The 21911-nt window shown below is 45.0% G+C and overlaps 1 protein-coding gene across 1 annotated transcript in view; it reads right to left on the bottom strand.

Annotated features, from left to right (window-relative positions):
• Window positions 1-21911, bottom strand: part of LTN1 (listerin E3 ubiquitin protein ligase 1) — a 174210-nt gene that overhangs the window by 30475 nt on the left and 121824 nt on the right. Inside the window, exons 25-26 of the mRNA XM_077480028.1 lie at window positions 17068-17254; window positions 14056-14227 (exon numbers count right to left, since the gene is read on the bottom strand). Of these exons, the coding sequence (XP_077336154.1) occupies window positions 14056-14227; window positions 17068-17254 (359 nt within the window). The remainder of the gene's footprint in view (window positions 1-14055; window positions 14228-17067; window positions 17255-21911) is intronic.

The following is a 21911-nucleotide window of genomic DNA, read 5'->3' as shown; positions in this document are numbered from 1 at the left end:
AATAATAAAGGCCTAACAGAGGTTCTAAGCTTTCCAAAAAATTGAATAAGCTGGGCCTCTTGCATAGATGTCAGCACATACATCTATTTATACACAAGCATCTTGTATCTCTTGGGCTGTGTGAACTGCACACCTACATTTACAGATCTGTATGCCAGCCAAAGAAAAAAAGCAAAAGGGTTCTCCACATTCCTAATTGGACTTTGCACTTAAAGCTGAACTCCAAGCAAACAGATAAAATACATTGAAAGTTGTTGTAATGGCAGAAGGTTTTTTTTTATCTTAATGAATTCTAGGCATTAAGATAAAAAAAAAAAACCTGTGTGCAGCAGCCCTCCCTAAGCCCCCCTAATACTCACCTGAGCCCCATCTCTATCCAGCAATGTGCGGGTCTGTACGGGTCTCTCCTTCCCAATTGGCTGAGACACAGCAGTAGTGTCATTTGCTCATGCTGCTGACAAAGTCAATGCATGGACACACGGAGCTGCAACTCGGCTTGGGTGCCCCCAAAGTAAGCTGCTTGGTGCAGTCGACGGGAGGGAGGGACCAGGAGAGCCGAAGAGGGACCTGAGAAGAGGAGGATCTGGGTGGGCTGCTCTGTGCAAAACCACAACACAGAGCAGACAAGTATAACATGTTTGTTATTTTCATGCAAAAAGAAAAAAAAAAAAAAAAAAAACACAAGACTTTACAATCACTTTAAGGTAGCTGTTTTTTTCTGCCAGAGGATTTGTATTTCTGTCTATTCAATTATGAGTTTGATACAGTTCTGCCGTAGAGCACAGGGAAAGCACAGAACATGATTTTTACTTTTCTGCAGTTAATAACTCCTACAGGTTATCCTTCCTCCAGCCTGCAATTGACCAGTGAAGGAGAAGCAGCAGACTGAGGAGCTCACTTCTGTCATGTTGCTCTTTCCTCGTACCAGTATATTACTTTGACAGCAACACATTTAATTGGCTCCTTGTGCTGCTTTTCCTGCTCTCAGTCAGAACTTTGCAGTACTGTAAAGGAAAGTTGCTGACCAGTCTCAAATTCAAATACTTACTCTGGTTGCATTTAAAAAAAAAAAAAAAAAAAAAAAAAACCACGTATAAAAGCGCATGGCTGAGAAAAAAAAATAAAAATAAAACAACACCTTTGCAGCAGATATGTAATAAGCAATTTCCCCATTTCGTTATTAATATTGTGGCTCATTAATGCCAAGCCATCAAACCTTGGTTAAGGAGGCCATATGAGGACATCAGCATGGCTTTACCTTATACCAAAGGAATGTTCTTGTTAACTGACCAGGATGTGACCAAGCCCATTTTCTTCTTGACTGTAAGGAAATTACCATTTGTAAAGTTCTATATTATCACACCCAAAACCTATAAGACCCTTGTCTCACTCAGAACAGCCATGATGCATGTGTGTGGTCCTGATCCATGCCATATAATGGGGGGGATCCTTGGGGGAAACAGCATCTTTAGTAAGGCATTATTGTTCTATTTTCTAATTATAACGGTCATTATTTTAAATATTTGTGTCATTTCTCTTTGCACATAACAAATACAACCGGAAAAATGTAAACTATCATGTGACCATGATACGAGAGCAGTGGGCTACCACCAAACTCCTATTCCATGCACTGCAAGGGTTAAATGCTCAAATTCTAAGGGATTATGAATACCTATCTCACTCCGGCAGGTGCTTTCTCCCTTTCCAGCTCATGGACAGTCCTTTGCGTCAGAGCCTTGGGTTGTACTTGATGGCATCATCTTGCAACTGTGTCCCGGAGTGCCCTATAGAAGAGGCTTCTGGGCACCAGTTGCACAGATGAAAGGAGTCTGACAGAGTGAGGTGTAAGGTAAGTATTGCCTTTTTCTTCATCTTCTGGAGTGGGGGTCTCCAAACTTTCTAAACAAAGGGCCAGTTTACTGTCCTTCAAACTTTAGGGGGGCTGAACTGTGGCCAGTGGGGGAAGAAAATGTCTTGGCATCAGTGGGTGTAAACAATGCCTCATCATTGGTAATCGGCAGAGAAATAGTGCCCCATCATTGGCGTCAGTGGGAGGAATGGTGCCCCATCATTGGCGTCAGTGGGGGGGGGGGGATAATGCCCCATCATTGGCGTCAGTGGGGGGGGGGATAATGCCCCATCATTGGCGTCAGTGGGGGGGGGGGGATAATGCCCCATCATTGGCGTCAGTGGGGGGGGGGATAGCGCCCCATCATTGGCGTCAGTGGGGGGGGGAATAGCGCCCCATCATTGGCGTCAGTGGGGGGGGGAATAGCGCCCCATCATTGGCGTCAGTGGGGGGGGGAATAGCGCCCCATCATTGGCGTCAGTGGGGGGGGGAATAGCGCCCCATCATTGGCGTCAGTGGGGGGGGGGAATAGCGCCCCATCATTGGCGTCAGTGGGGGGGGGGAATAGCGCCCCATCATTGGCGTCAGTGGGGGGGGGGGGGAATAGCGCCCCATCATTGGCGTCAGTGGGGGGGGAATAGCGCCCCATCATTGGCGTCAGTGGGGGGGGAATAGCGCCCCATCATTGGCGTCAGTGGGGGGGGAATAGCGCCCCATCATTGGGGTTATTGGGAGAAATGGTGCCCTATTCATTGGTGTCATTCGGAGGAATAGTGCCCCATTCATTGGTGTTAGTGGCCGAAATAGTGCCTCATCATTCATATCAATGGGAGGACTTGTACCCCATTATTAGTGTTATTAGGAGGAAAAGTGCCTCATAATTGGCGTCAATGGGAGGAATAGTGCCCCATTATTAGTGTCATTGGGAAGAATAGTGCCCCATCATAGGCGTCCCTGGGAGGTATAGTGCCTCATCATTGATGGGGAGAAAATTAGAGTTACGCTTACCGGTAACGTCTTTTCCAGTAGTCTTTCAGGACAGCCACTATGAGAGAGATAGACTCCTCCTCTTCCTCTGGAAACACTGCGCCAGCCCATAAATTCTTACTTCCCCTGCCGGACCTCAGTTTATATCGAGAATACCTCCGGCCAGCTGGGGAGACACAAGAACACATTAATAACATATTTATCAAATACCATTATCTTGCTGCGCTCTGGTCTTTTGTAAGACTCCCCCCAATTTTCGGGTGGGAACTAGGGCTGTCCTGAAAGACTACTGGAAAAGACGTTACCGGTAAGCGTAACTCTAATTTTCCCTAATCGTCTTTCAGGACAGCCACTATGAGAGGATAAGCGAGCACTTACCAGTTAGGGTGGGACTACAGCTTGCAAAACCTTTCGCCCAAAGGTTTGCTCACCTGCCGACACCAAATCCCCTCTGTAGTGTTTTACGAAAGTGGAATAGCTGGACCATGTTGCTGCTCTGCAAATCTGCTCTGGCGTTGCTCCCGCTCTTTCTGCCTGGGAGGCTGCCATAGCTCTAGTGGAGTGTGCTTTAATACCCACTGGGATTTCTTTCCCTGCAACTAAATAAGCCTGCTCAATGGCTACTCTGAGCCACCTAGCAATAGTGCGCCGGGACGCTTTACAACCTTTTCTGGCCCCGGAAAATAAAACAAATAAGGAATCTGACCTTCTGAATGCCTTGGTCAGTTCCAGATAGTGTAGGATACATCTCCTAACATCTAAATAATGAAACTTTAGTTCCTTCTCACCGGAGGGATTGGGACAAAAGGAGGGCAAAACAATTTTCTGGCTTCTATGAAAGCTGGATGCCACCTTCGGCAAAAAGGCTGGATCGGTCTTTAAAACTATCCGATCCGGAAAGATAACACAAAAGGGAGCCCTGACTGATAAGGCCTCCATCTCACTGACCCTCCTGGCAGTTGTTACTGCTACCAGGAACACTGTCTTCAGAGTAAGCTCTCTCAGAGAACACTCCTTTAAAGGCTCAAAGGGGGGTCCAGTTAAGCTCTGCAAAACTAAAGATAAATCCCATCTGGGAAAGGACAGACCCTGGACCGGTCTCTGTCTGGACAGGGACCTAAAGAACCTGACTACCCATGGGTTGGCAGCCAAATGATCCTCCAAATAAACACTGAGGGCTGATACTTTACCCCTAAGGGTACTAATGGATAAGCCCTTATCTGCCCCGCATTGTAAAAATTCCAACACTGCGGAGGAGCTTCGTACTGGGAAAAGGCTCTCTGCGCACCACTTGTTGAAACGTAACCAGACCCTTTCATAGATCTGGCGAGTTTCCTTCTTCCTACTGTCCAGGAGGGTAGAAACTAGTCTCTCTGAGAATCCTTTAGATTTTAATAAACCCTCCTCAGTAGCCAGGCCGCTAACTTCCACTGGCGTACCTGTGGGCATAGGACTGGCCCCTGAGAGAGGAGATCCTCCCGAGGGGGCAAGAGCAGGGGAGGTTCTACCGCCAACTGCTTTAGCACTGAGAACCATGCTCTCTTTGGCCAATGTGGAGCCACCAGAATCAGAGATGTGCTTTCCATCTGAAACTTTCTCAGAACTGCTGGCAACAACACTGGAGGTGGGAAGGCATAGCAAGTTCTGAAATGCCAATTCTGGCTCAAAGCGTCCACCCCTAGAGCTCCCTCTCCCCTTTTTAGGGAGAAAAAACAGTGGGTTTTTGCATTGTTTTTGGACGCGAACAGGTCCACCTCTGGAGACCCCCATCTCTTTACTATGAGATTGAAGACCTCCTGGTTGAGAACCCAATCGCCCTCCCTCAGCCTCTTTCGGCTGAGAAAGTCTGCTACCACGTTTTTCTCTCCCCTCAGAAAAACTGCTGAGAGCGAAAGGGTGTAGGTTTCGGCCCAGGACAGAATCTCTGTCGCTAAAGACAACAGGGCTCCGCTTCTGGTGCCACCCTGTTTGTTCACATAGGCCACTACGGAAGAGTTGTCCGACCGCACCTGAATGTGGTGACCCCGGAGCTCTTCTTTGAAGAATCTGAGGGCTAGTCCCACTGCCCTTAGTTCTTTCCAATTGGACGATCGAGTCAACTCGCCGTCCTCCCAAGTGCCCTGGGCTAGAAGGGAACCCAAATGTGCCCCCCAACCTTTTCCACTTGCATCTGTGGTTACTACCCGAGAAACCGGGATGAGCCACAGACGACCTTGCGACAGATTTGTCACTTTCCTCCACCACCAGAGGGATCTCTTTACCTGGTGGGGAATATGTACTAGGGTGTCTAGGGCCTCCTGACTGTGGTCCCACACCCCTAGGATGAAGGTCTGTAGGGGACGAAAGTGTAACCCTGCCCACTGCACTGCTGGAAGGGTGGATGTAAGAAGACCCAGTACTGACATCAGAACCCTTATGGAAACCAGCTGGTTGCTCTGAAGAGAGGCCACCGCACTGTCCAGTTTTCGTACCTTTTCTCTTGGCAGAAAAACTCAACAGTGTTGAGTCCAACAGGAAACCTAGATAGGAGATCTGTTGTGAGGGGATCAGGCTGGACTTTTCCAAGTTCAGAAGCCACCCCAGGTCTCTAAGGACCCTTTTGGTTAGATCCAGGTCCTTGACCAACTGTGTTGGGGATGCTGCAAACAGAAGCAGGTCGTCCAGGTAGGCAATTATACATACCCCCTGGAGCCGAAGAAAGGCCATGGCTTCCGCCAGGACTTTGGTAAAAATGCGGGGTGCAGAGGATAGCCCGAATGGCAGGGCCTGAAACTGAAAGTGTACTGTTTCTCCGCCCAGATCTATGGCAAGGCGTAGAAACTTCTGCGAGGCCTCCGCTATAGGGATGTGTAAATACGCGTCCCTTAAGTCCAGAGATACCATGAAGCAGTTGTGGGGGAGAAGCGCTTTTACTGAAAAGATCGATTCCATGCGGAATCTTTTGTATGTCACTGAAGCGTTCAGGGGCTTTAAGTTCAGAATCAACCTGAACTTCCCTGAGGGTTTTTTCACTATGAAGATGTGAGAATAAAACCCCCTTCCCTCTTCTGCTTTTGGGACCCTGAGAATAACATCCTGATTCTCCAATTCCCTCAGAGCTTCTACCAAGGCCTCGGCCTTTATCATGCACCTGGGTAGATGCGTGACAAGGAGCCTTTGAGGGGGTGGTCTTAGGAATTCCAAGAGGTACCCCCTTCTTATTACCCCTAAAATAAATTGATTGGGGGATATTGTCTCCCACTGTGGAAGAAAGGCCCCCAGTCTTCCTCCCACTGTAGCTGGAAAGTCACTGGGTTTTACGGGGCTGGATAGGAGGGCGAAAAATCGCCCCTCCTCTGCCCCTGCCTTTTTGGGGCCAGGTTTTCTTTTTCCCCTCTGGTTTAGAGGTTTCCCTACTCCCCTGCGGGCGAAACCCCTTTTTTGTTGGTACGGGGGTTTTCCGTTTGAGAGGAAAGGACTTTTTCCTGTCCGCTGTCCGGTCTAGAACCGTCTCTAGCCCTGGGCCAAACAGGAGGTCCCCCGTCAGGGGTATCCCACATAGCTTTATCTTGGAGGCATTATCCCCTGGCCATGTTTTTAACCAGAGGGCCCTTCTGGCCGAATTGGCTAGAGCCGCCGTTCTGCCCGACATGCGGACGGACTCAGCAGAGGCATCAGCTATGTAAGTGATCCCTCGCAGCATAGTAGGGAAGGATGACAGAATGGTTTCCTTATCTGTGCCTGCCTCAATATGTTGTTGGATCTGTGAGAGCCAGTGCTCTAAATTGCGAGCCACAACTGTAACTGCCATTTCAGGCTTTAAATTGCCGATAGCCGAGTCCCACGTCTTTTTAAGCAGGGAGTCAATCCTTTTGTCCATGACATCTGCCAAGGCCCCCATGTCTTCAAACGCCAAATCTGTGTGTCTGGAGACCTGGGAGAACGCGGCATCCAATTTGGGACTTTTATTCCAAAGGCATGCCGGGTCCTCTGAAAATGGGAACCTTCTTTTGAGGGATCTAGATAAAAAGGGTTTTCTCTCCGGATCCTGCCACTCTTTTCTAACTGTTTCCATTAAAACTTCGTGTACTGGAAACACCCTTCTTTTTGGCTCCCCTAAACCTGAATACATTTGGTCATGCAGGGTTAGGGGCTTTTTATCCGTCTGGATACCGAGGGTTGCATAAATTGCCTTTAAGAGGTCCTCTACCTCATCAAGGGATAACTTATATCTGGAGGCTTTCCTGGACCCGTCCTGGTCCTCCCCCTCGGAACCCTCCTGGGAATCGGAAGAGGAACTGTCTGGAAGTTCCCTACCTGTCCCTGAAGGGCCTGCAACCTCTGTCCCCCCTGTACTAGCAGGTTGGACTGGAGCAGAGCTCTGTGCTAGAGGTGGGGTTGTATCCTGGGGAGATGGACCCGTGGGAAGCTGAAATTTTTCAAAAAGTGACCTAAAAGAAGAGAAGGTGGACGAGAGCTCCTTGACTGAAGCTGCTAGTCCTGACTCCTGTTCAGATTCCCTTTCCCTAATGAGGGAGTCAATACAGCCTTTGCACAACACTTTGGTCCAAGATTCCCCTAAAATGTCCCTACAGGAGGCACACTTCTTTTTAGAGCTATGCGTAGACCTAGCTTTTTCCGTAGCTTTCTAAAAAAAAGGAAAAAAGAAAAAAAACAGAAAAGACAAAGTCAATCAAAAGCTCGGGATACAACCCTGGGAGTGCACTAGACCCTTTTTTAAAACGAAGGGATCTGAGCCTCCCCTCCCCCCTGGCCACCCAGGGGGTCTGCCCCCCCACCCATGATAGAACCATACATTGGGGTGGGGGGATCCTAGATAGAGAGTACCCCTCCCCAGGGCGCTCTTACCTTAGGAATGCTGGAAATAGAGTCTGTCGTTTGAGCCTCAGCTTCCGACATGACTGCAGGTGGCTGCTTACTACAGAGTTCCACGTTGCCTGTGCACGTTCTGAACTCATCTCCAGCTTGTGCCCGGCCCTCCTATCAGCTCCACGACCCGGAACCGGAAGTCTGTCGTATTTCGAGGTCAAGCCTTCGTTTCCGCCGGATACGACGTCGCCCGTCGTTCGGCCCGCTTGGTTCAAAGAAAAAAAGGAGCGGACTGTACCCATGTACAGGGAAATCATCCGAACGGCTTGCCAGCTGCGTCCCTGTAGACGCGATAGGAGTCCCCCACGACCTGAAGCCGCGCTCGACTCGGAAGGGGTGGCAGTACCTGGTGAGGTAAGTAAACCGTTCGACCCGTCGGACACGCGGACGTTGGTTTCGAACGGTTTGAACCCAGCTTTCTCCAAACGAAGCCCCTGCTTCTTTCAACCGGGTTCTTTTAACGACAAAACGGCCACAGCCTCCCCAGCTGATCGGCCTGGTTCCTTGCACAGTGTCTCCCCGCCGGAGGAAACACTAATAACTGAGGTCCGGCAGGGGAAGTAAGAATTTATGGGCTGGCGCAGTGTTTCCAGAGGAAGAGGAGGAGTCTATCTCTCATAGTGGCTGTCCTGAAAGACGATTAGGGAAATAGTGTTCCATAATTGGTAGCAGTGGCAAGAACATTGTACCATAATTTGTGTCAGTAGGAGGAATAGCGTCCCAAATATTGATGCCAGTGGGAGGAATAGCGTCCCATCATTGCTGTCAATGGGAGGAATGGTGTCTCATCATTGGTATCAGTGGGAGGAATGGTGTCCCATCATTGGTATCAGTGGGAGGAATGGTGTCCCATCATTGGTATCAGTGGGAGAAATGGTGTCCCATCATTGGTATCAGTGGGAGGAATGGTGTCCCATCATTGGTATCAACAGAAAGCATAGTGTCCCATTGCTGGTATAAGTGGCAGGAACTATCCAACTGTTGCTGACTGTGCGGAGAATACCCCAAGGGCCAGATAAAATCAAGCAAAGGGGAACATCCGACCCCCGGGCTGCAGTTTGGAGACCACTGTTCTCGAGTTAACGAGCTTTTAACCATTGCAGTACATGCCCTATTGCAATTGTACTGGTTTGGTAAATCTTGCAGTTGGGCTTTAAGGATGTATTAATGAGCACAGGACTGCAGTCATTTCCATCATACTTCTCTTCTTGGAGTTTAGCTTTCATGATAAACCGGCATAATCCTCACAGCTTTATCATGTGATGCAAACAAGATCCCGTCATGGGAATTGCCCATCACAGTAAATTCTGCTTACCGAATCTACCTCTTATCTGCTATCTTGACAGCACTTCACTTCATTTACTTCTCACTTGTTAAGTTCTCACATTTGTTGAATTGTCTGGACATGTGCTGTCATAATTCCAGCTCTAATGTTAGGACATTTTCCCGTTAATAAATGCAAACGAGAATCTGATGATTACTGCTTGGCTGATAAGTGCCTCGTTATCAACGTTTTTCGGTTGGCTCGGCAATGACATGTATTTGGATAGAAAGTGAATATCAAAATCACGTGTGTTCAAGTCTAAATAAGCATAATCAGTAACCTTTGACGATTTACATAAATATCTGTCCACGGTTTACACTATAATGATATTATCTCACCATCGTGATGATGACATTTGGGGAGAGGATTATGGAACATTACACGTGATTCCTCTAACAGCTTTCAGTACCCAAAACATTTCTTGAAGACTATTTTCCTGGATCTATGTCCTTAAAAGCAAATGGCAAGGCTAAAACAAAAAGGTATTCGGTGTTATGCCTTACCCTCACATTGTAGACGTGAGGTCAAAGATTGAAAAATAATACAGAACAATGGACCAAGGATCTTTCCATAGAACTGGACATGGATGACTGGGCTACTATTTGGTCCAACACCAAAATATCCTCTCAGAACATTGTCGCTCTCAAAGCCAGTTATAAAGTCCTTATGAGATATTCCCAGTCAGGATTGCCAAATTCTTACCATCATACTCAGCGAATTGTTTCTGGAATTGTGGGGAAAGAGGCACCCATATGCACATATGGTGGACCTGCCCAATAGTAAAATGCTTCTGGGCGTCAATATTCCGAATGATCTCTAAACTGACTCGGGAAACCCTTGATCTAGATCAGTCTCTGGCTCTCCTGAAAAGGTTCCCAAATGACCTCACCAAAGTGCAACAACACCTTCTCCTACAACTCACCACTGCAGCCAAGCAAACTATCGCCAAGGTGTGGAAAAGCCCAAACCTAAACATAATTGAAGTTAAAAATAGCGTCACCCAAGCGATGATTCGCAGTAAAATTGAAGCCACTATTCTAGATAAAATCCCCCGTCATTTATCTGGCAACCATGGATTGATCATTTCTTACCACAAGACTTCGATAAACTGGTGCCGTGATCCCCATCATTTTCCCAGGGTTCTGGAACATAGACCAACAGATGCTCCGCATGTGCCGCCCAACCTCCTCTCTCCCTCTCTTCCTTCTCTCCTTCCTACTTGGTTCTCCCTTCTGCTCCCCTTACTGCTTTTTCTCCCACTCCCTCCTTTCCCCGTTTCCAATAAACCCCTTGGTGGCATGTGTGAATACTATATACTGTTTGGCTAGCTTGATCTCTCCGACAGCATGGAGTACCGCCCCTCCTTTGCAATTATCAGCAGTTTGGGCCTTAGCCTATTGTTGTCAGTACCAATGAAGCAAGCAATACCTTAAGTGAGCTCATGTTAATTGTTATTAGTTAACACTTTTTTTGATGTACCCGTGTATAGTTTCTGTACAAAAGCCTACTCTGTTCTTAATTGTCATTACACACTAAACTGATGCGGTTTCTGTATACAACTTACTTGTTACCAATAAAAATCATTTGAAAAGAAAAATAATACATGAAGTAGTATTTTGGTTAGATCACACGATCGCATTCCTCCTTATTATGTTGAATCCCTGCACCAGTTGTGGGTGGGGCTCTCCGCAGTGTTACAAGGCTGGCTGTGACAAGGGATCAACTCCTCCATAGTTATACAACCTTAAAGTGTTACTAAATCCACAACAGTAAAACCAGTCTCTATATGCAGTAAAGCTTGCTTGTTATACTCGCTGTGGAACCTAGGGGGGCAATACTGCACATTATGTAAAAAGGCTGTTTGATCCTGTCTTCTCTCGTCCTCCCCTTTTTCCACTGCCCCAATCCATCTGCTGATAGCACAGTGCCCTAGGAGGCACTCTGCACATGCTCAGTTTGGTGTGTATTGCAAGAGATTTTTTTTGTAGGGTGCACGTGATCAGCACAGGGCCAATCAGCATTGTCCAGACAGAGGATCAGGGGTCATGCAGCCTCATAGGACAGTCAGAGGAGAAGAAAACCCCTCTCATAAGCTTTAACCAGTGCTTGGCCAGATACTGATAGAAGTCACAAGACTGCTACACACTGCCTATAAGAAAAGGTATTTAGTAGTTTTAATTTACTAAAATAATTGCATTTCCACATTCTGTGTACTGTAGGAGACCAGATATAGTGAATGCAGGGTCCTGGGTTTAGTAACATGTTAAGGAAATGGAGAAGGAAGAGTGACAACAAGGTAGTAAATTCCAAAAGTATCTAAAAGTGCATACCTCCCAACTTTCTGAGATGGGAATGAGGGACAATTATAAGCAAAAGTATGCAGGCATAGGACACACCCCCTGGCACGCCCCCTTAAAGGAGAATTGTACAAAAAAAAAAAAAACAATTGCTTAAACCCCCAAGTGTTTTTTTTTTTTTTTTACCACTACTATTCTTATATAGTAGCTGTGAAATTTACAAATTCAGCAATATTGAAAGGTTTAGCACTGGGAAACTCTTTTTGATAGATAAGTAGTGCATTCTACATACAACTATATAGATCAGGCCAAAATGAGGGACAAATGAGAAGCAAAGAGGGACGGAGGGACTTTTCCCGAATGAGGGACAGTCTCTCGAAACCAAGGATAGCTGGGAGCTATGAAAGTGTTGTCAGCCATAAGCAAGAAGTACCTTAACTCTAATTACTGTCAGGATCAACCGTTCTGAACCTAGAAAACTTCATGCCATTTGAATATGGCATACGGATATTAAAATATTTGGAGGCGTTCTAGTTTTGCAGACAATTTGCTAAGTAACACAGTACATACACTAACACATTTTCTCCTCTGAAAAAAATAATTCCACCTCATTTAAGGGGCAGCAATCTTTCTTATTTTACATTTTTTTATGTACACAACAATGGAATTAGTCAACATAAAAAAAAAATATTTTTGTAAATACATAAACTTTACTTCTCTATGAAGTCTGAGACAGTGGCATGCACATTTGCTCCATATATATGCAGTCGTTATTTCCTACTTAGCCATATGGCATGATGATTGTGTCTACTACAGCTCTATGTTCATTTATACACCATGAATTGCAAGCAGTGTAAGTATCTCAATTTGACTTTGTATTAGCCTCTTTCCCCCTGTATATCCTCCAATTCAGATTGGGAGAAGGAGAAGCAATAGGTTGTATTGCAGTGCTCATATGCCAGGGTACAAGCTCTTAGGGGTAGAACACAACTTGTCAGGGCATTTCCAACTGGTTGCAAAATAAAGGTCTTGACAGCCTTAGGATCCCCATAAGACTCGAGGCCAGAAACAGCACTAGTGGATGCAACACGCTAAAGCTGTCAGACAGTGGGGAGACTTCCCCCGCCGTCAGACTACACAGATCAGCGCTGCACTTAATACCCTGCAGAACTGATTGAAAAAATTTCAGCAGGTCAGTTGTACAGAAGTCAATTGGCAGATCAACTTCTTTATAACCACAATGGCCATACATGGATTGAAATTTACTGGGTCCCTGCTGAACTGGCTGAATTTTAACCATCCATGGGTAGTTTTAGCCTCAAGCTTTAAAAGTGGGATGCACCCTTATACCTGATAAGAAAAAAAAAATAAAAAAATAGTAGTGTGCACCACATCAGTAAAAAACAAAACCTTTGGGCGTAATCAACCATATACAGACTCCTCAGGGGAAAGCTAATCAAGGTCCTTGGGGTCGATAGCTCAGAAGCCAAGGCCCCTTTCACACAGGTTGACCGATCAAGTCCGCTTGTCAGTTTTTTAGGCGGACTCGATCAGACCATCCATTGCTCACTATGGAGCGGTAAATGTAAATAGACATGTGTTGGTTAACACCTGCCAACCTTTGATCCTATCTGCAAAAAACAGAAGGATGGGGGATCCATTCCCCATCCGTCTGACAGATGGGAACGAATGAAAGTTGTATGGAAAACAGACAGGAGACCGCCCAATGAGGAGCACAGGCTGCGTCTGTGTCCACACTGCATAAGCGCAGTGGACATGGACCTGTCATCCACTTGCACAGCGGGGATCAGTGAACAGACCCCCTGCTGAGAAGAGACCCCAAAAATCAAAAAGGTCAGCTTGTCTCCAGGCTACAAATGTATTGCAAGTCAACCTCAACCATTAGTGGAGAATGTGTTAGGGCCACCCGATATCCGGCAAACGTGCAAGAAAGTGGTAGGGAGGGCAAAGTCGTCACCTCAAAAGTGTGCTGCGGTTCTTCACCATGTAATCAAAGGCTGGGGGCCAAGTTGTACTTGTTAACTACACAAGAAAATAAGGTCACTCATCTGGCTCTGCTGTGTGGTAGGGATGTCTTAGGCTGCATTCACATCTGAGCGTTTTCAGTTTATAAAATGCTTGTAAAACGCCCGCAAAAAAACACATGAAAACTGCCCAACATGCAAAATCCCATTCATTTCAATGGCACCTGTTCACATCTGAGAATTTTGCCACCTAAAGCAAAACGCCTGAAAAATGCCCTAAGCTCAAAAAAGAACATGAGCTTTTTTGGGGCAGATTACAGGCGTTTTTATGCCTTTTACATTGGAGACCTGAACAAAATATTGGGAAAATCGCAGTAAAACGCAGTTAAAAACACTGCAAAATTGCAGTAAAAACACCTGACTTTGAAACGCTCAGGTGTGAATGCAGCCTCAATCACAAGACTGCTTGGAAAGAATAGCAAACCTTTTAGCACAGTGGTCATCAACCCTGTCCTCAGGGCCCACTAACAGGCCAGGTTTTATGTATTACCTTGGGGAGATGCAGACTAGAATACTGCAATCACTGAGCAGCAAATTATATCACCTGTGATGTATTTGAGTTATCTTGCGAACCTGGCCGGTTAGTGGGCCTGAGGACAGGGATGGTGACCACTGCTTTACCAGGTAAAAATGTATAGTTTATCTATTAGATATGTGTGTTCATTTAATATGATCCCAACTCACCTTTTACATTTAAGGTTAATTCCTCAGTGAAGAACGTTTTAGGGTCCTTGCAAAGTGCATCGCTCGATTGTCCAGGAAGAACAGGCGTATGAGGCATTAGCTTGAACAAGTTGTAAAGCAGTTTATTTAAGCTCTTGGTCTTCCGCAGGTACTGTGAGTAGAGCGCTCGCAGCTGGAAGGGGAAAGATGAGGTTTATCAATGTCCACCATATAAATAGGTGGATTAAAATGTCTAATGTACTTTCACCATCAAAAGCTCCAGGCAAATACCAAAGCTCCTATGTATTCAGAAAAAAGAATAAAAATATTAAATGCAACTAATTGTAGGTTTACATTCTACATTAAAAAGCACTTTCATAGAATACTCTAGGGCCCTTTATGGACCTTAAAATGAACCTACTAAAATATGTCATAATAATTTTGATATTCTGAAGCAGAGCACAATGCAAAGGGCACTGGTTTACCATGTTAATTTCAAAGATAATATTAAGCATATTTTAATATGCAGCTCACAATAAGGTTCTGGAACTTCCCTTCAGAGGAAAAAAAAAAAAACTTTCCCTGTCTCCAAATTTTTCTCCTGCATGATCACACACTATAAAAACTTAGAATACGATTGTTTGTGCCAACGCACAGACATGGTCCACTGTTCTCACCATCAGGAAACCTTCCCTGCCAAATGACATGTAGCCATTCACTGGACTGCATGTAGATGGGAAGCGGTAGCAAACAGGCTTTAGATTTGCAGTGCTGATATGCAACAGAGACTAGAAACATTAACCTCTTGCCGATCAGGTAAGGCATTTAAGGCATATGTGTGGCAGAACAGTGGGTAATACTTAACGCCCACATGCCACATCCATGGCCACAATTTCTGGGCTGAGAGCACACTTACTGTTCACTCCTAGCACCGTCACCAAGCTGTTACCGACAGTTCCCAGTCTCCGTTTATCAGGGCCGGATTAAGAGCATCATGTGCTTGGTGCTGAGGATTTTGGTGGGCCTTTTAGGGGGCACCCTTCTGTGTTTCTAAGAGCCTGTGTTGGCATGAGCCCAAACTCTAAAGGGCACATGCAAACAAGGGAAGCCTGGCATTTGATTTGCCAGGTTGCCGTAAGGGCCGTGCATTGGCGTGCACGCTGAGCTGAGTGCCCAGGTGGTGCATGCATAATGCAGGGCTCATCAGGGGTGAAACTCTGGTGGCCCGTTGCTTTTCATGAGCAGTATGTTCTTTTTGGGTGGCTGGGCCTATATTAAGGTAGGGGCCTGGGGCTGCAGCTCCAATAGCCCCTACGTTAATCCAGCCCTGGCGTTTATGACTGAAAGCTGGGAGGATGAGCTCCCAATCATGGTCAGCTATCTTGCCTCCTGGCATTAAGCCCCAGTTAAACTAGAATGAGACAGGAAGGGGTTCAAAAATGGCAAATCTTTATTGTTTTAGAAAACCAAACACCATCCTGTTAGGTGCTGGATCTACTTTAAATCTCTCAGAAGTCCTCTCTAAGTGGGAGTCAGATCTTGGCACCCAAATGACCGACTCTCAGAAGTAGAACAGCATTAATTTTGGCGAGAAGTCCTCCATAGTTACCAGAGTTTAAGAGACTTGTTATAAGATTTTGACCCGATGGTACAGGGTACCCACTACTCTGCACCGTTTCTTCCCTCAAGTTCCTAGTCTGTGTGGCGGTGCAGAGGGAACAATGATGCACATCTTCTGGGACTGTCCCAAACGTGAGCCTTTTTGGCGCCAGGTGCCATGCACAAACGCCTGACAAATGTTTATCTAGAGGGGAACCCCACGGCTTGCCTGCTCCATCTTTCAGAGAGACCAATCAAGACATACAAGGCCCCCCTCACAATCCAGTTATTGAATGCGGCCAAGGCATGCATCCCCCCCCCCTCTGTTGGAAATCTAAGAAACCGCCATCAAAATCACTGTGGTTTTCTAAAGTGAACAAACAGAGCTATGGACGATCTTATCGCTACCTTGCCCAACCGGGAGGAAATCTTTTGTGAGACCTGGAGATCCTGGCACCATTTTGTGTACAATGAAGCCTACTTCCGGGAGGTTTCACAGTCCGGCTGACCTCCTGGATTTCGTTTCATCTCCTGGCCGGTAGGCACTACCTGTCTACTCCCTTTCTCTCTGTTCTTGATCTTGTTCCTTTCTCGCACTAGCGATACCTGATCCTCTAACCCTCTTTCCTTCTGACTGCGCCCCTAATCCGTATACCTGGCTCAGTTATGGGCTGTATTATTCAAGTATTGTGAATATCCTCACTTACATTATCCCTACCTCAGTGCCCCATATCTGGGCTTAGCTGGCCAACGGGATGCCTTGCCTCCCAATATACTGTAAGAATTTTATTTTGTTGGACAGTTTTGCATTTATGAATCTATATCTTGGGTCTCCCATAAAGTTGTTTGTATGCCTTCCCGGCTCTACGCACTGACAGCTATTTACAAAACCGTGCTATTTCTTCGTGCTTTGCTGGGCCTGTTGATATATAGATCAAATTGTGTGACCCTTTTTGCTACTCGATTATATGTTTCTGTTGCTTACTTTGGCTGTAAGACACAATTTCTTTGGAAAATAAAGGAATTGAAAAAAAAATTCTCAGAAGCAAAAAAAATAATAAATTGGCAGTGTAGCTCTAACCTAAAGATGACTGCAGCCTGCTTAAGCAAATACTGTACATATCGCAAGGACCCGTTTGGCTACAAATTGACATGAATTTAGTAAATATGAAGATGATCGCACAATTGTAAAAATTCAAACTTGTATGGCCATCACCAAATTTCAGTTTTGGCCAAGTTGGCCTTTGATATGTTAGTGACATATAAAGCAATAATGCCAGTCGACCGTGGATATTTTATAAGCACATTATACTAAAAATAAGGCACGTTTATTATGGCTTGAATCTGATCGCAGAACACACATCAGTGACTAATTTATGATACACAGAATATACCAACGACGAAAAGTCAATAGAGACAAGAATAATAACCTACTTGAGATGATGCAGCCTTGAAGAACATAAGTATGAGTTTCCATGTCAGGAGATAGCCCAAAACAAAGCAGAACTCTTCATGTAATGGCTGGATTATAGCAAACTCTCCCACTGGAATTCCTTGTAGAAGATTTTCTACTAAATCCTCCAGGACAGCCAGGACGGACATGAGAGCCACAGGCGGAGATCTACAAACAAGCATCAGGAGAGTAAGTAAACAGAAGAGAGGAGATTCTGCCTGATAATTACTATAGACCGCATATAAAACTAATGGAAGAGGAAGTAAAGGTGTTAATTGAAACAAAGAAAAAAAAAAAAAAAAGACAGTTAACCTTAAAGTAACAGCAAGGCTCTCATCTTGCAAGTGCAAAGCTCACATACTCAGGCACCAGACAGCCACTGGAACACAGATGACAGTCTGAACTGTACCCAAAAACTTAACTGATAATAAGCCCTTTAGTTTGCACAATCTGCAGAATAACATTGTCCCATGCTAGAGTAATGTTAATATATGTTATTTTTTGGAACTAGGAGCAGCCCTGGCTGCTAGCCTTCAGAATACGCTCTCACTGCAAGTGCTGTCTCTCTAAAGAGAACCACTCTGACTGGATCCCAAAACATGCAACCACTATGACTGTCAATCATGGTGATCACATGAGTTTGCTTACAAAACAATGCGCCCCCCCTGCGCCCCCCCATGAACTGTCAATGTGCCATGCAGAAGCTACCTTTTTTTTCTATAGTCCATCATGAGATGGGCGAGTACCATCATCCATGTTTCAGGAAGGGTACCAAACATTGCAAATGGAGGATACTGCTATAAAAGCACAATACAAGAAATGGAAGCACCACACCACTGCAAAGAGGCACAAATACAACTTTATTTCTATAAAAAGTCAGGCAGACAATCCAAAAAGTAGCCAATGCATTTTGAGGGCCCAATAGTGTCCCCCTTTATAAGGCCTTGATAGACAACAATATAAATAAACTATAAGTGAACTGACCCATTATTCATATTTTCCGGTGTGATTGCAAGCACAGGTCTTCTAAACATCTTATTTGCCAAACATTGTCAATCAAGCACTGAAGAGGGTGCTCCTGAACCCCAGAAACGCATTTGCTACTTTTTGGAATATCCTCCTGACTTTAATCGGAATACTGTGTCTGGATCTCTTAGCAGTGGTGTGGCACTTCAGTTTCCATTTTTGTTACAGTACACTACAAGCAAAGGAGGCCATGGAGATCCCCTGGAAGTTGCCTGCTTGGGAACCAGATCATTTACATTAACATCAATATTTTAAGATAGCAATAGCAGCAAATTAACCCTTTGGGTCCACTGGTCAATCTTTCCACTTTCCCCAGATTTTACACCCCTTTCACATTGAAGACTGCCCAGTGCTAGCGGTAAAGCGGCACTCATTTTAGCAGCGATTTAACAGTGCAGTGTGGGCGGGAGCGGGCGTTTTTAACCCCAAAAAAAGGGTTAACAAGGGGTTAAAAGTGCCCAAAAAACGCAGCTGCCAAATTGGTTTGCAGGCGCTTCAGCATTGCTGCCCAAAGACGCTGCTCGCAGGACTTTTTTCCATCCTGCCAGAACACTGCCCCAGTGTGAAAGCACTCGGCCTTTCACACTGGGGAGGCATGGGAGGCAGTTTACAGACACTATTTTAAGAGCTAAAACGCATTTAAAGCACCTTCAGTGTGAAAGGGGTCTAAAAGCATGGGAGGATACACAGTATATGTAGGGCAGTAGATCCTGAGATTAAAGTAGATCTTTAGTCATACCCTAACTAAGCCTAAATGTACTCCCACCCCAATTCTAAGACTATTAAATCTACCTTGTAAAAAAAAAAAAAAAATAAAAAAAAAAAAAGAAGGTCTATACTTACCTTTTCTGAAGCTTCTCTGGTCCAGTCACATGATTGGCTTCAGTGTAGAAAAGGGACAGCTGCCCCATAGTAGGCCTATGACGACAACATCCAGTCTCTGCAGCCAATGTCACTGCCTCTACTCTACATGAAGTCAGTCATGTGCCTAGACCGGAGTAGCTCCATAAAAAGTCAATATAGACACCTTTTCTTTTCAAATAGTCTTAGACTTAGTTAGGGTTTGACTGGAATGCCACTTTAAGTTTTGTAGCTGGAGTTTTGCTTTTATGCAACTTTGTATTGAGCTGAAACATAGAAGAAACCTTCCCTTTTCTCCGACAATTCAGTGCTCTGTGCCTGACAGCCAATCGTTCGACTCAGCCGGTGTAAAGTCAGACGGATTAGTGGTTATTTTATGAATGCATGTGGATTGCCGAGGAGTACAGCTAAAAAGGGAGAGCTTAAAGCTGGGCCATTCATTATACAAGTTCTTTCTTCCAACCACGGGTTGAAGGAAATAAAATGGCTTGATTTACCCATTAACAGTCCGTGTTGATGGAGGAAGGCCTCTTCCTGCGCTATTGTATTCTGATAGTAGGAGGTTTCCCCCGCTTAGAAAATAATGATCACTGATGCTGGCTATAGCCATTGACAGTGATCATACGGAAAAAAAAAAACATCAGGCTGGTTTTAATTCAGCCGATCGATAGCTTGAAACAACAATATGGCAATTTTAGGGGTTTTTAAAGTATCTGTAGGTTTACTTTAAACTGAATGCTTCTTTAGCAAAGAAAAGAAAAACCAAACGAGCCAGTTGGTTTAGGGTAATAAAAGAGTTACACGTCATCTTAAACTAAATGGAAATCCTGTGCAGATTTTCCTCCTGTGGGTGATGATGATCAGAGTAACAACACTCTGGCACCTTGTATAGATGAAGAAGAAATTCCATATGATTAACAGGCACACACTGGGAACATAATTCTAAGCAATAAACGCCTTTCACATTTACTTAATCAAAACCAAATTACTTATCTTACTTTAGGTATTCATTTACTTTTGCTGCTAGGTTTTTTTAGGCCAGTGTTTTTCCCAGCTACATCATCCCACCAATTCACAGTACAAGGTGACACATCGTTCGCTCTCGCTTCCAATACTCATCTATGAGTCACGGTTGAGTGGGGAAGTTGTTCAGGAAACCACATCAACCGTAACAAAAAAAGGAGCAAACTCATCAATTTCATCTGGCCCATTTTTCTGGTTTCCAATTCTGGTTCAGTTTTTCCCCTTTTGACATCTTTATGTACAAATTCCCAAAATCCCCTTCACAATAGAAATCGGGCTGAAAAAGTAATATCCATCACTGTGAGCCAATGAGGCTACAATGCACAATGCTATCATTCTAAACCCATTTCTGTTACTCTGAGCTTTGTATATGAACTCCATGGAGTTAGAAGGCACAAATGTACATTTCAAAACGGGGTGGACAAATACAAATCATCTGGAAAACAAAACCGTTCCCATATATGTATTTCATGACTGTATTTAGCTTTTTCTCTGGAGTTAAGCCTTAAAGGAGTGGTAAAGGCAGAAGGTTTTTTATCTTAATGCATTCTATGCATTAAGATTAAAAAAAAAAAAAAAGCCTGTGTGTAGTAGTCGCCCCAGCAACCCCCAATTACCTGGGCCCCATCTCTTCCCACAAGTCTGGGACTCTCCTCTTGACACAGCAGTGGCGCCATTGCCTCCCGCAGCTGTCAAAGTCAATTAGCCAATCAGGGGAGAGAGGAAGCATTTTTCTTTGAAAAGGAGACTTTACAATCACTTTAAAAGAGAATTTTGGGAATAATACAAAATAAACAAACAATCATACCCTCCTAGATGTCTACAGCACCGATCCCAGCTGTAGCTGCTTCTTGCTGGCTCTACATTGAGAACTGAACGATCAAAGACCACTGATTGCTCAGTTTCCTGTATTCAGCAAGCAGAGAGCTAGTCCCTGGCTTTCTGCTCTGCCCCTCCAGTGCTCACTGGAGCACCGGACTGTGCAGGGGACAGGAGTGGCTGGCTCAGTCTCCCAGCGGCTCACTGAGCAGGTCCAGGCATCTGGTTTGATCACAACTAATTTGGGATCTTTCCAGAGCCTGGACTCGCTGAGTGACAGGTCACAGGAGTGCAGAACGAAGTCCACTCCTGTGATCAATAACAGAAGTAGGGCCAAAATAGCTTTGGCCATACATCTCTTTTAAATTTGAACTTCAGCCAACAAGCTAAATATATTAGAATGATCCCAAAATAACATGCTCCTGCACAGTATTGGAATGTCTTTTTGCAATATTTGGAATCCATAGATTCCCAGGATCATGTAGAGGGGCTAGTGACATAATTGGCACCTACAGTACAGTAAGCAGCTGGATGTTGAGGTGTGAGGCAAGTAATTTTCTTGCAATGTATTTGGCTTTAATGGAGAATTTTGCTCTAAAACAGGCTAACTTTGCATTTTTATAAGAGGCTCTTTTCAAAGAACAATCAAAGGTCATACAGAAAACTGCACACATGATTTCCAGGTGCAGCAAAATGACAGCTTTCTAATTCCTTAGCAGTCATACTGCTGTGCAGTAACCTGCAGGCAAAGTTAATGCCCACTGCTGAAGAAGCCTGGAATTTGCTGGTTGCAGAAGCTCTTTGTCTGAATCAGCAAAGGGTGTTGAAGAGCAGACAAAAAATAGCTGCTTCCACAGAGAAAGCAGATGTCCCGGTCCACAGATTACTGGCCAGAGGCTGACAATATTAGTGGCAATGTGGTGTCTGTACCCGGATATGAAAGCCAACATATGGAAAAGATGTCTTTTTCCTGCACCCTGAAATCATAATTGCAGTTTCTTTTAAGACTTCAATTGAGTCTTATAAAGTATATGTCAAGCCAAAAACTTTCTAGTTTTGAAAATAGTAGGGAAGGATTTGAACATCTTTTGAGTCC

This window comes from Lithobates pipiens, unplaced genomic scaffold (genome assembly GCF_037356315.1).
Source record: "Lithobates pipiens isolate NorthernLeopardFrog02 unplaced genomic scaffold, aLitPip1_a1.2 Scaffold_16, whole genome shotgun sequence".
NCBI lineage: Eukaryota > Metazoa > Chordata > Amphibia > Anura > Ranidae > Lithobates > Lithobates pipiens.
This window is presented reverse-complemented; position numbering and strand designations above follow the sequence as displayed.